Raw genomic sequence first — 13182 nt, forward strand, 5'->3', positions numbered from 1 at the left:
TGTTTTAAAAACCCATGGAAATATAATGTCTTTATCTCTGATTTGGTGTGTCTACAGTTTCACACCATGGGAGGAGCATATGCCACAACACAGTGTTGAGAGGTATCAAGATTTGTTACTTGTTACTCACACAAGTAACATGAAACCTGATCAATGGCATCTTGAGTGACAGATGAACAGGAGAATAAATGAAGGGAACAGATGGCGTGGGAAATCGATCTGCAGTCGTCTCCTGAACGCATCATGGTGCAGTGTGAAATGAGGGGCACAGTGTGGTTTTACCATTAAGCGTTTGACTCGCTGGGAAACATGTATCAAATACCTACAGTATGTCAAAAAAATCATCACAGCAGTAAATCATTCCTACGTTATCCCTAGAGAAGGGCAACATAAGATCATTTTTCAGTGTTTATGTCCAAGGGAGACTAGTAGATATACAGTATCAAAAAATGTACTGAGGCATTTCATCCCTCTTTCAATAAAAAAGGATAGTGGTGTTGGCTCCTGTAAGCTAAGCCTCTTTGGTGTAGCCACAAAAATATAAAAATGTTGTATTTTTTCACTGCCTGCTCCTCATCTAGATGTACACTAAAGTCTGCTGGGTGAATAAAGAAATATTTAAGCTATTTATGGAGTCTCCTTTGGTGAGTGACACATTAGTTGTGTCTGTAATGCAGCCTTAGTGTTAGTGTGCACCCTGGTGGAATTCCCCTTCTCCTGCTGAGTGTGTTCACTATACTACTACTTCTAATGTTCACACTGAATGAGAACCAGGGCTAAAAGTTATTTATGTGATGATATATAAGCTGTGGTTGTATGACGTCGTGGTTGCTGAGTGCATACACAACATTCACTTAGAGAGGGTGTTTGTTTGGGTTGTCCTGGTTGATGCGTGAGTCCTTTTTATTATGTGTTTTATGTATGTTGTGTGTGTATTAGTGTAAGACATTCCATCATGCTCCACTCCTATGGCCTGTGGCTTAATACTGTGGCTGCGTCTCTGCTGCTGTTTGGATCATCTATGAAATATGCATGGCGCGGGCCTACACCTGAGACAGCGGTGGAGAGGAGGGAAGCACTGCTGTGAGGTCGGAGGGGGCGCTAGAGGAGGACCTGTCACAATGAATTACACAGGAACCATGCATTACTCTGCACCCTGGGGGAACATTGGAAACCATCTCACAGTAACAGAGCCCACTCATTAGCTTCCTCCTAGTCTCCCGTAGCCAGACTTATCTCCACAGCGCTGTGTCAGCGCTAGAGGAAGGTCCTAGAGCACCCATTATCATTCTGTTACAAGAGGGAAAATACCCTGGCTTGTTTATATTTCTTTAAACAAATCACTATCACCTTGGGCAGCGCTAAGCCCTGGAATGCGACAATGCCCTTGATAATGGTTGGTTGCATCAGTCAAGACCATTCCAGTCAACAGCTCGAGCAGGTTAGTTAGGAGGATGAGGAGATGATGATGATGGCCATCCCAGCTAGGGGGACCTAGGGCCAGACACCCAGACACACTTATTATTGTTATTAGGATTAGAGGAATTAGTGAGTCACTGAGGAGGAGGAGAGAGTATGGCAAAGTTTGATGGAACAAGAAGTCTCATCTGCAGTATGACTGACATTTGCCAAGAAATCAAATAACCAGTTCCAACCTGCCTCCTCAGGAGACACAAATTCATTTTAAAGTCATATTCTGTGCTTTCATTAGGGATGCGCTGATCAGTCCGATACAGATACCTGGGATTGGGTATCAGCCGATACCAGTGTTTAATTAATAAGATGCATGCCTTAATGTGTTGACATGACTGGGATAATTCTTTTATGTGTAAGGCAACATCAATATAAAGTGCACTTGAATGCATCATGAGTTTACGAGGTGCACTGAACACATAATGAAGTCCCGTGGAGCCCACACGCATTAGCATACGTTGTTTGTTTACATAAGTCACAGGGAAGACAACATGTCGCCACGGCGGTGACTTTAGAGACGCAGGAGGCTTTAACAGTTCCGCTGTGTCTCCGTCATCTCTGACTCCGGCAGTGGACGTGATGTTTGAAAAAGTGCAGCTGCAGGCTAACGTTAGCCTGTGTCCTCAGCTGCATGCAACGGGTAGAAAGCTACGCTGTGTTTTTTATGTGTGTTTTTCCTTTTCTTTGAACGTGTGCAAGTAGGTGGGGGTAGAAAGAAAACAAACTAAATACAAACATAGTATTTAACTGAAAGGACAGCCCCATTGTCATGATGCCTAACCCAGCTATTTAGGAAACTATAGGCCAATATCCAATGTATCAGATCGGTTCATCCCTAACTTTTATGAGAGTACATGTGTTTTTCTGCTGTCCCTCAAATGAAATAAACTTAATGGCGATTCAACCTTTAGATTTGAACTTCTGTGTCTGGAATGTCTTTCTCTTTAACTTTTTACATTTATTAGAAATATTTTACATATCAATAGCATGAGTGTGAAATACAAGCAGATACAACTGGGTAGGTAGCGTGAGCAGTGAGAAACAATGGTTAAAAAAAAAAAAATTAAAAAAAAGTAATCACAGTGCAGGACCCACTGATTAACCTCTCTGACCTGACAATCATTGGAACAATGAGCACTTAACACACACAGCCTTGTGATTGTCTAAGGTTTCTGCCACTCCGGGCCAATTTGGTTCTCCAGCAGATTAAAACCAATTTTTTGTATTATTTCATTTCCACTTTGACCTGGATTTAGTGACAGCCCGTCACGCATTCTAACCCTTTACTCCGCTCATAGTGCCATTCACAGTTCAGGTTTCTCCAGCTGTCCACTCGACAAACAGAAGGCGCTCTTTCATAACCTATTAGTGGCAAATACTTCCCCGTAATCCCTCATAGAATGCATGACTAAGTGTTGGAGCAGGCCTGGCAGCTAACACAATAATTAGGGGTGTATAATTATTTTGTTGGAGGCAGAATAGGAAGCCCTATCAACACGGGGATGATAACAGATGAATTGTGAGGATATTGTCAAGGCAGATGCTTGGACCATTCATTCCTCACTGTGCCAAAAGGCAGCTGCGTGTTTGTCTGTTTCACTCAATGAGCTGACTTGTTGCCATGGAGAAGGGTTTCTGTAACAGAGAGGCAAGGTGGATAGCACAGGTGGAGTGGCAATCAGGAGAGTCGGGACATTTCCCGGTGGGCCGGTAGTGTTTTGAGGCTGCGACGGCCGGTCTGATTATAGTTATACATTGCAAGTTCTTAGCAACGCCATGCGGCGGCCTAGTGTGCGACCACTGCCCGGCCGCTGTCCGCTGGTCAAACTGTGCAACCTCTGCTCAGAAATTTCCTGGTAGAGTTTTTCATCCCACTCCGCCGCTGGTGGATTGGGTTGTCCAGGGGAGTGCTGTGGATATGATTAGACTGACAGCACCATATGGGTATGGAAATAACTAAAACACGTGGCTTCATATTGTAAACTTTGTGCCCGAGCACGGCCCTGGGAGAAGCGTGACTCAGCTTGCTGTTTTAGACGACGTGTCGGGTTTTATCAGCTGTGGATGACAGGGGTCAACGGGCCAGGCTGCAAACTACAGCAACTTAGAGAGATGTCGCTGCTTTGACAAGACAGTGAGTGCGCTAGTGATCAGTAAGTATGCTCTAAAATGCATCCGGCGAACAAATGTAGGTTAAGAACTCATGCTGTGTGACTAAACCGAGCTGGCTGGCGTGCATGTGTACTTTTGTGCAAGTGGCTCTGTGACATGAGACACTAAACGGGGAGGAATATGTGCCTGCTTGCCTACGTTTCCCTTCTTCCTACAACCTATGTCCCTGCTTTTCAAAACACTGTCAGTTTGCATCTTGTTACCGAGAGTCAAGCGAAGCGTCCCCTCCAGGACCAACAGACGCGCTGACAATAGTGGTGACTGACCCTGACGCCTCTGCTGGACGCGGCCTCACCATGGAGACCCAGTGACCATGCAGGACAAAGGGATGAAGGGGGGGCTAAAACATCTATTAGTGAAAACAGGGGGGTTATAATTACTATGAATAACTCTCAACTGGCAGGATTAGCCCACCCACCATTGGGAGCAAGATAAATTGACTCTCTCTCTGCAGAGGGCAGGTGCGGGGAGGGGAAACAAAGTACTCCGATACAGTCCATGTACAGTACATATGGAATACCCCACCCCACCCCCTCTTACAACCCACATTTGCTACTACGCACGCAAACTAGCATACACATGAGTGAACGCACATGCAGGGTTAATGCCACGGGGGTCTTCATTACTTTTAAGCTGTGTGCTGCTTTATCGCCCGTTAAATGTATGTTGGGGAAATATGAGAACATCTGTCATAACATGGTCTGATCCACCTAAAGTGATCCAGATATGGCCTGTCAACCTGCTCCCTAAGACAGAGAGACAAATGTGTTGATACACATAGCATTTAAACCCAATTCAAGATGATTTATTACGACATGCTACCTTACCTTTTGTGTTTGACTCAAGTATGTTATGTGCTATAAATTATCTGGTTTCTCCTTTACAAGGGGACAGTCATTCTACTGTAGGTGGTTTCTTTTTCTGAAGTCAGGCCTGAGGTGTCCACAGGAGTTGCCGTACTCCTATCAAACCGATACAAAGCTACCGATCTTACAGTTTCTAGCAGAATATACTGCACTACAACCGTTGGTATCTGCCTCCCAGACATGTATCTGCCTCCCAGACATGTATCTGCTTTGTGTACTGCAGGCCCGTGCTCCTGTCATAACTGAAAGGGAGGCGTGTTGTTGCTGTAAACCCAGCAGCATACCTCTGAAGTGGACATACTAAAAGCCTCTTCCAGAAACCAATTTCGAAGGCCTAGTTTAAAGGCGACTTAATACGATGCTTTATAAACACCCTCCGAGGCTGATGGAGAATCAATATACTGTATGCAAACATGTACACACATTAACAGCCGCAAATAAGGGAATATCATGTGCAAGCACATTTGGTACTGTTACGCCTTGCATACACTGGTCAACTTACTGAGGAGTTTCACAGGGCCAAATTATGTTTTTATTGATTTATTTAGTTACAGCTGCCCCTACATCTATGGCAAACAGTGGTTTATTTTCACATCAAAACAGACATAGCAGCAATATCAGCATTTACTCTTTAGCTGCTAAGTGCGCCGCATCGCATGGTGCACCAGCTTTATACTGCTCACTACTGTTTGGTGCTGGGCAGGAAGGGTACACTAGGTCTATCTGAGCTTTTTTACTGAAAACTGCTGGCTGCATCTAGAAATGCTGCCAATTAGATTGGTAAGAGAAAAGTCAAAGGTTTTTGTGATGGGTGAATGGCTTGAAGTTGGCCTACACCTTATTTTATATTTAAACCACTGTAATTCAACCTTTTTCGCTAAGGATTCAATTTCAATTTTATTTATAATATCAATTCATAACAAGAGTTATCTCAAGACACTTTAGTTTACAATGCAAAAGTGCAATGCACCTACACTGATCCAAAATGTACCAATCCACATTTTAATGATTAAAGAAGTTCACCAAAAAAGAAATGAATTTATAATAATGAATACACCACCGTCCCTCCAATAAAAACATGCCTGTCTGTGCGTGGGAATATAAATGACCTGGCAGATAGTAACTCTCGCTCTTAAGAACTGGTGCTTCGTGCCCAACTAGTTTTTTCTTTCTTTTTTAATCCGTGGGAGTGTGTCAGTTGAGCTTTATTGACACACTACATCATGTTTAATTGCAACACATAAAAGCAGTTCCCTTCAGATCAGACAAGGTTTGGAAAAGTGATGTGCTTCCTGGGTCTATCTGGCTAAAACTTTCATCGTTGAGAGCCGATGCTCAACATCGCAGCCCACAAATATCCACTGGTGGAGACACATCATAGAGCAGGGCTTAAACCTCTGCTCCCTCCCTCCCTCTCTCCCTCCCTCCCTCCCTCCGCCTGTCCCTCTCAGTTTGCTACTAGGAGGTCTGGACACTCATCTGTTCTTGTAATCAGCCTTTGAACGAGTAACATCACCGCAAGGAAAAAAAACCTCCCGGCTGAATGTAGCTAGACAACGTTTTCCAGATGGAGCCATTTTGTTACCCTGCTTTGCTTTTTGTTTTCTGCTGCCATCCGTACAAACTCCCTCTCTGTTTGTAAGACACAAACGCTTTTCAGTAACAACTGGTACCTGAGGGCCTTCCACAATAAGTGAACGAGGTTGTTATTTTTCCCCCCCCCCATACAGTACTGCGCAGAATTCCCATGGCTTCCTCTGAAACTTAGGGTCACTGAGGTTTGGTTATAGGGCTAAACAACAACGTTAAGTGTGTGCCTCCCCAAAACATTTAGTAAGAAAAACGAGTGAAAAGCCTGACATGAATAAAATGCTGGAGCACGGACAGCAGTGTTGTTGTAAACCTAAATAAATATATACCTGGCAAATAAATTACACAGCTCAGTAATTTCCAGACAAAAGCCTTTTGATAGTATGTGGGAAAAGAGGATGTTACACAACGGAGAAAAAAGAAAGATACAAGCAACAAGAAACACATGCTTGGTGGGATACATATCCAGTTTCCTTTGGAGAGAGGAAGCAACAAAGAACAAGGCAACAAGGTGGAAACATTCCTTCAGCTCATTCTACCTGTCATCTTATACCGTGACTTTTGTTTGGCTTTTTTGATCCAGAAACTGGATGTGTGCCCTTGTTGCCATTATGAAACCCGGTCAGCTGGCAATTTTCATTCATTTATAGTTTTTTTTTTTTTTTTTTTTTTTTTTTTTAAATGAGGTGGGTACAGATTGAAATGAAAACACTCACACTTAATATTGAAGGAGGCATTGGTGGAGTGGAGCGTCTCTCCTGTGAGTGTGTTTTGTGCGACGCACTCAAAGTTCCCTGCGTCCAGCTGCCGATCCACAGCGGTGAACTTGAGGTTGCTGCCCTCCTGGAAGCGCCTCTCGCTGTTTTCCAGGGGCTGGCCGTTGTGAAGCCAGCCGTAACTGATGTCAGCCGGATCGCTGACCTCGCACCGTATCATGGCGCTGCGGCCGTGCATGGCATCCTGGGACTTGGGCTCCTTGGTGAACTGGATGGCAGCAGCCTGGATGGACAGAACTGGAAGGGGAGAGAGAAAGTAAATGACAGAGTATTAGAATGGGGCTGCTGTTAACATTTTACTGCTTTTTCCGTTCATTAAGTGTGTGTCATAGCGACCACTTAGCCTTGTGGAGGAATGTGATGTTTAGACAATACTGGCTAGCTGTGAATTATTTTGTCGTAAAATGATCAGACCCAACACGGAGAAAATACGTTTTCCCATTAGTGAGGCTGTGACATGAGTGGGTGACCTAATAGTCTCTCTCACACACACACACACACACACACACACACACACACACCACACACACACATGTCTCACTGTCATGTGCCGTCAGCTCAGGGAGACATCTTTCAAACAAGACATGATGTGTTGCACACACATCCTCACGCACACTTAAATCTTTTATTTCCCCCTCAAGCTGCCGTGTAAAAGCTTTGTGTGAGAGACATGTTTTCTGCTCTATTTACCCACATCTCAGTGGAGAAAAATGACAAGAGTGTGACTTGGACCGAGGCTCGCAGAATGCTACACAGTCATTTGGAGATGCTACAGTTATAAGCTAAGAGGCCATACAATGCACATGAAGGAAAATCTGCGGAAAAACACAGAGAATAAGGAGTCTCAGAGTGTTTAGTTTGAGGTGCATGTCTAGCTAATTTCATTTGTTCCCCTTCTTTTTTTCTTCTTTCCTTTTTTTCTTTTTTTAAATGTCAGTCATGGAATCATTTGAAAGAGCATGTCATGACACCAGTGCAGTAGTATGTGGTAACAGTTATAATCCAACAGATAAATCATCATATTTCATGACACAAAGAAACAAAACAAATTCCCAATGGTTTTAAACTTGCTTTTTCCAGCTCATTGTTACATATCATTATTTGATCATACACCTCTACTTGACAGTGATCTGGTCTTTGCCTCCTGTTGAAGGACCAAAAAACACAACATGACATCTTGTCATGACAAACTGCACTCATGATTGTTGCTAATTGAACAAATCTTGGTAACACGGGAAGGAATCGGATTCCAATTTAAACTCAACAGCTGCTCCATTCTGCCTTCTTTTTTTCCCCATCAACCACCCCTACTCATCAAAAGCTATCTCCACAGTGTGTTGAGGCCAGCCCGCATGGGCCCCGTGTGACACAATGTTATCATACCTGATGTCAAGGTTTGTTATCATAAGGAACGGTCCACCGCTAGTCGATTAAGCATACCTACACCTGCGTTATGGTGTGTGTGTGTGTGTGTGTGTGTGTGTGTGTGTGTGTGTGTGTGTGTGTGTGTGTGTGTGTGTGTGTGTGTGTGTGTGTGTGTGTGTGTGTGTGTGTGTGTGTGTGTGTGTCTTCATAGCCTCTTGCAGGACTGAAGCCAAGTAAAAAGGGGATCTTTCAATAATGTTAAATCAAGGAGCATGTTAAAGATCCCACCGCACCCATCCTGCTCCTGCCTGTCCATCTCTTCATCAGGCTCACCTTTGTCTTAGCTGCAGGTGGCTCGAGCTGACAGACGGAGAGAGACAGGCAGGCAGAAAAAGACGCAGAGAGGCAGAAAAAGGTTGGTCAAACACGATATAGACAGCTAGAGAGGCTGTGGATAGGCTGGGTGGAACAGGAACAAATCCTGTTGCCTCATATGTCCCCTTACGTTACATTTAACAGACAAGAGGAAATCAAACGACAAAAGAATAGAAGGTGGACGACCAAGGATGTAGACCTCTGTTATGTAAGGCAATGTCAACAAGAATAAGATACTGAAATACCATCTATGTTACATGCCGGATAGGTAATTGGATCAAACTGAGCTATATGCATTATGGGTTCTCATAATTTGCCAAAAAATAAAAATGAATGTCTGTTGTAGTGGTTTTGCACATCAGAACATTTAGTTAAAGTAAAGCGAAATATGTTAACTAAACATCTACCTCACAGATTACTACCGCTGAATGCCTGTTTCCTTACATCCTTAGGGAAGGACACAACAGCACTGAAGAAAACATTTACCATTACATGTTTTCCTGGGACAAATTCCACAGACAAACATGGTCAGTATGACAAGTCACTGCATTGCCTTTTGCTGCTGTCCGGCATGTCACCTTGTCTTGAGAATGTCCTGCTGGACCTTTGCTTTGAGTGCACTTTATAAACCACTTTTATATGGATGCCTTTATATCTTTGGGATCTAGATAGCCACGTGAGCACATTTAAAAACGGACAACTGTTTTGATCACAATTGTTTTTATGAAATACCAAAGGAAGTTGAGAAAATGACCCTCCGGTGTTATCATTTCTAGTCCGTCATACTTTTGCTTCCAATATGACCCGGTCTGGCCCGGTGGATCGATGGCTTCTTTGGGGAATTGTTTTTCTTTGTGGAGAGTGTATTAGAGGTCACAGCCCAGTGGCCTCTCTTTCAGTTAGTAAGTACAATGTGGGAGAGAAATATACAGGCTTCAGGAGAGACACCAGCTGCAAGATGATTGGCTTTTACTTTACTGTATCCGGCAAAATTTCTCACTTGGTGAATAAAATGTCTCCTCAATTTGAGCCATCTGGACATAAGTGCAATCCAACTCACTTCATCATTTTTCAGTTCATAGATTTTAAAACTAATCGCAGCTTTTCTTACTCTCATTTTCTTTTCATCCTCTGTCTCAACATGGGGTGACGGTTGTGTAAAGTGGTGTTCATACACAATTGGTCAAAAGAATCAAAAGGAATTGACAAAAATGTTTATGATCGATCTATTTAGTTCTTCTGTTCCAGCTTCTCAAATGTAAGGATTTTATGCTTTTTTTGTTTTATATAATTGTAAATTAAATACTATTGAGGTTTTGACAGTTGGTTCAATCAAACAAGCAATTATAGAGGTCACATTTGCCCCAGAGAACTTTTTATTTACCGATTATGGACATGATATTTAACCCAGGTTCCTAAATCATTCTTCCATCATCTGAACTATTGCACAATGGATTATAACGTCTCTTCTGTATAAGCAAGTGTTCTCTAACCATTTCCCTAAGAGGCTGAGAATGTGTTCTATCTGCATAAAACTAGGATAAATGGGACAGATGGCTTGGAAACACTAGCAGAGTTATCCCCAACATCCACTTCAAACCAATAAATCAAGTAATGTTCACAGACAGCACACAGCCTCCACGCCAGGCTTACAGCTGGGGTGTGAAGCAGCGTGCCAACTATCATCACACGGAACCTCCTCGACATACAGCGATGTTACAAGCTTTGGTGGGGAAACGGCAGAGCTGTGGCACGCTGTTGATGGTTTCATTTAAGATGTATGCTGACATACAATGTGAGTGGAATGACGTCTGGGAAAAGTCCCAGCAGAGACAACACAAACGGATAAGGTGTTTTCACATACCACAGGATGACAGACACGATAGAGAGAGAGAGTGCAGAGCATTGTCTGTAACATCTGACGAAGTCTGCCAAGTTCACCGTACCATTCAAACAGGGAAGGCACCGTGACCTAAATCTCTCAAGCACGCCGCAACCCTGCCTCTAACATTAACAGACAGACTTGGAGGGGACACGCACACACACAGACAGCACGCAATCATATCCACAAAGCCACAGCTGCCATCGCTAATCACCTCTACCACCATGACATAGGCCCGCTACAACATAAATACTACTAAAGTCTGTCTGCCAAATCAATACAGTTCATTAAGGTCATGCTTTTCACTGAGTAACACAAGGGCTGAGGGAAAGGGAATGCCTGGCTCTGCACAGAGTGACATTTCAAAGAGATAAGCTGGGCAGATGCTATCCAAACTCCCACTTAGAGCCCTTCAAAGTGGGAGTGGTTGAAAGGGAGAGTTACAGATAAGGCGGCTATCATGAAATTCCAATACCGTGCTATGGAAAAGCCAACTGCAGGGGATGACACTTTATTTTTTTATAAATGATGCTAGACCCTTCTTTTTTTACACTTCAGTGCATGTGTATGCCATGTTAAATGAACTAATAATCAAATTGTGCTTGAAAAACAGCAGGATTAGGAGTTTTCAGGATTTTTTTTTTTCTTGTCCCCGTGATTGGCACATCAGGTGGTGTGGGCGAATGTGCTTTAGCATATTGGACGCACTACAGTAGAACAGCGCCGGCACACTGTCCATGTCTTATACACAACTCTCTCTCAGTTACTGATGGAGCTGACTGGGAAGTGGAAGGCGGGTCTGAAAGGGGTATGGTAAATGTTAAACTGACAAATGTATCTAACCACAGCACAAAGACATGCAGCGCAGTAGAATAAATCATGAAAAGGTACCACGTAGAGTTTTCGACCACTAGTATGGCTATGAAGCAACTTTCTGATCAGGTTTCCCCTTTTTGTTTGCACACATGCTTCATCGGCCTCGCACCATTCTGTTGTCCGACCGTTGGTGGCAGTGACACTCACAGAAGCGTAGCAATGTGGTTATCAAAGGCAGAGAAGAAGACGACAGCAAGCTAGAAAAACAGATGGAAACACTGCAGGTTTGGAAATAATCAGCTTTGCAAATGTTTTATAGGGAAGAGAAAGTATTCAACATGTTTGTTAGACCTCGAGGGTACACGCTGAATGTAAACATAACTTTATTGGTTTTCTAGAGGACTACTTCAAGTTTCAAAATTAGAGCTTTTACCAATTTATATAGTCATCATTGGTTACTTGGTAGTTTTTTTTTAGGATTAATAGCTTAGTCCATACATTTCAGAAAATGTCTCATTAGGATTTTCTTTTCTTTCTCTTTTAGCTTATGGGACTAATTATTTGTTTTGACCAACCAAAAATCCAGAACTGAGAGAAGTCTTGGCTCTAATACAAAACCGTATGCACTTGCCAGGAAAAAAAAAAAACATACGCTTGTCTTTCCCTGGATTTTAATCTAGGTATCTGGAGAGAAGTTGGAAAGTAGGTTAAGGATGGAGAAGGAAACTGCTTAGAGGGGGAAAATATCTGCACAAAGGGATTCTCCTCTTTAACTCGCTCCACTGCTGACCCCATTAAGCCTGGCTCACCCATCAGGTGGAAGTCACCATGAAGTCAGCCTGACTGACAGAACCAACTAGAATGGGTAGCCTCCCTTCTCTCTTTCTCAACTTGTCTGCTGGCACAGGTAGACAGAGGTGGCCGGGTGCAAGCAGCAGAATTGTTTTTTTTTTTTTTTTTTTTTTTTTTTTTTTTTTTAAAGTGTGAATGTTGGAATCTCAGACAGGGAGTGTGTGTGCAATATTTTTCAACATTAACAATGAAATCAATATCCAGATAAGACTAACTGTTTGATGTGAATACAGAATACACACAGACTTTCATTGTAGGTCAAAGTTGTCTGTTAAAACTGAAAGAATATGTACTGTTTTTCTAAAAAGGGTTAAGATAAAGAGCCTTAATTCTTTCAGATAAACTGCTGCATCAAAGAGGATATTATCTTCTCTTATCAGTTAAGATCCCGTAGGACAAGCAGGATAGCGTGTCTCCCAGCAGGCCAGCCAGGGTGACGACAAGCAGGGATGACAGTGACACCCGGTCTGAGGCTGCAAGAGGTTAAAGGGGCAGAAGCCCGCACATGCACAGACGCAAACAGCAGCACCCACAAATACTTGGCCCCAGGCACACCCATGGCTCGCCCCGTGGGAGCTCAAAAAGCCCCTTTGCGTGCGATTTCACAGCCTCTCAGCGGGCTGCATCGGAGCAAGACAGCTGCTCAGAAATGTTTTAGAGTGACAGGACAGCAGAACGAGGAGTCTTGGAGTCGCAAAAATGCTCGCTGCTGACGGAGCGTGAGACAGTTATTGGAGCGTGGCTTCAATTAAATGTCTCAATGACACCTCAGCCTCTGTGACATACAATTCCCAGACTTCCACTGCTGTACATCCATGAAAACAGCTTCGAAGTCTGCCACGGTTAATGAAGACACTTCTACCATCCATGATCACAGCATTTTCATTAATCTCTTCTCTCCCCAGCCACAAAATCTACATAACCCAATTAAGGATGAGAACTGCAACACTCAAGATAAGATAAGCCCCCTTTGCTCAAAAGGCATACACACTCAAACAAACACTGCAACTTCAAA

At 43.3% G+C, this 13182-nt stretch overlaps 1 protein-coding gene across 2 annotated transcripts in view; it reads right to left on the reverse strand.

Moving 5' to 3' along the window:
• ptk7b (protein tyrosine kinase 7b) overlaps nt 1-13182 on the reverse strand; it is a 100116-nt gene that overhangs the window by 19204 nt on the left and 67730 nt on the right. For both annotated transcript variants that reach the window (XM_032522747.1, XM_032522746.1), the window contains exon 3: nt 6818-7114. In XM_032522747.1, coding sequence (XP_032378638.1) covers nt 6818-7114 — 297 coding nt within the window. The remainder of the gene's footprint in view (nt 1-6817; nt 7115-13182) is intronic.

Source organism: Etheostoma spectabile, chromosome 8 (genome assembly GCF_008692095.1).
Source record: "Etheostoma spectabile isolate EspeVRDwgs_2016 chromosome 8, UIUC_Espe_1.0, whole genome shotgun sequence".
NCBI lineage: Eukaryota > Metazoa > Chordata > Actinopteri > Perciformes > Percidae > Etheostoma > Etheostoma spectabile.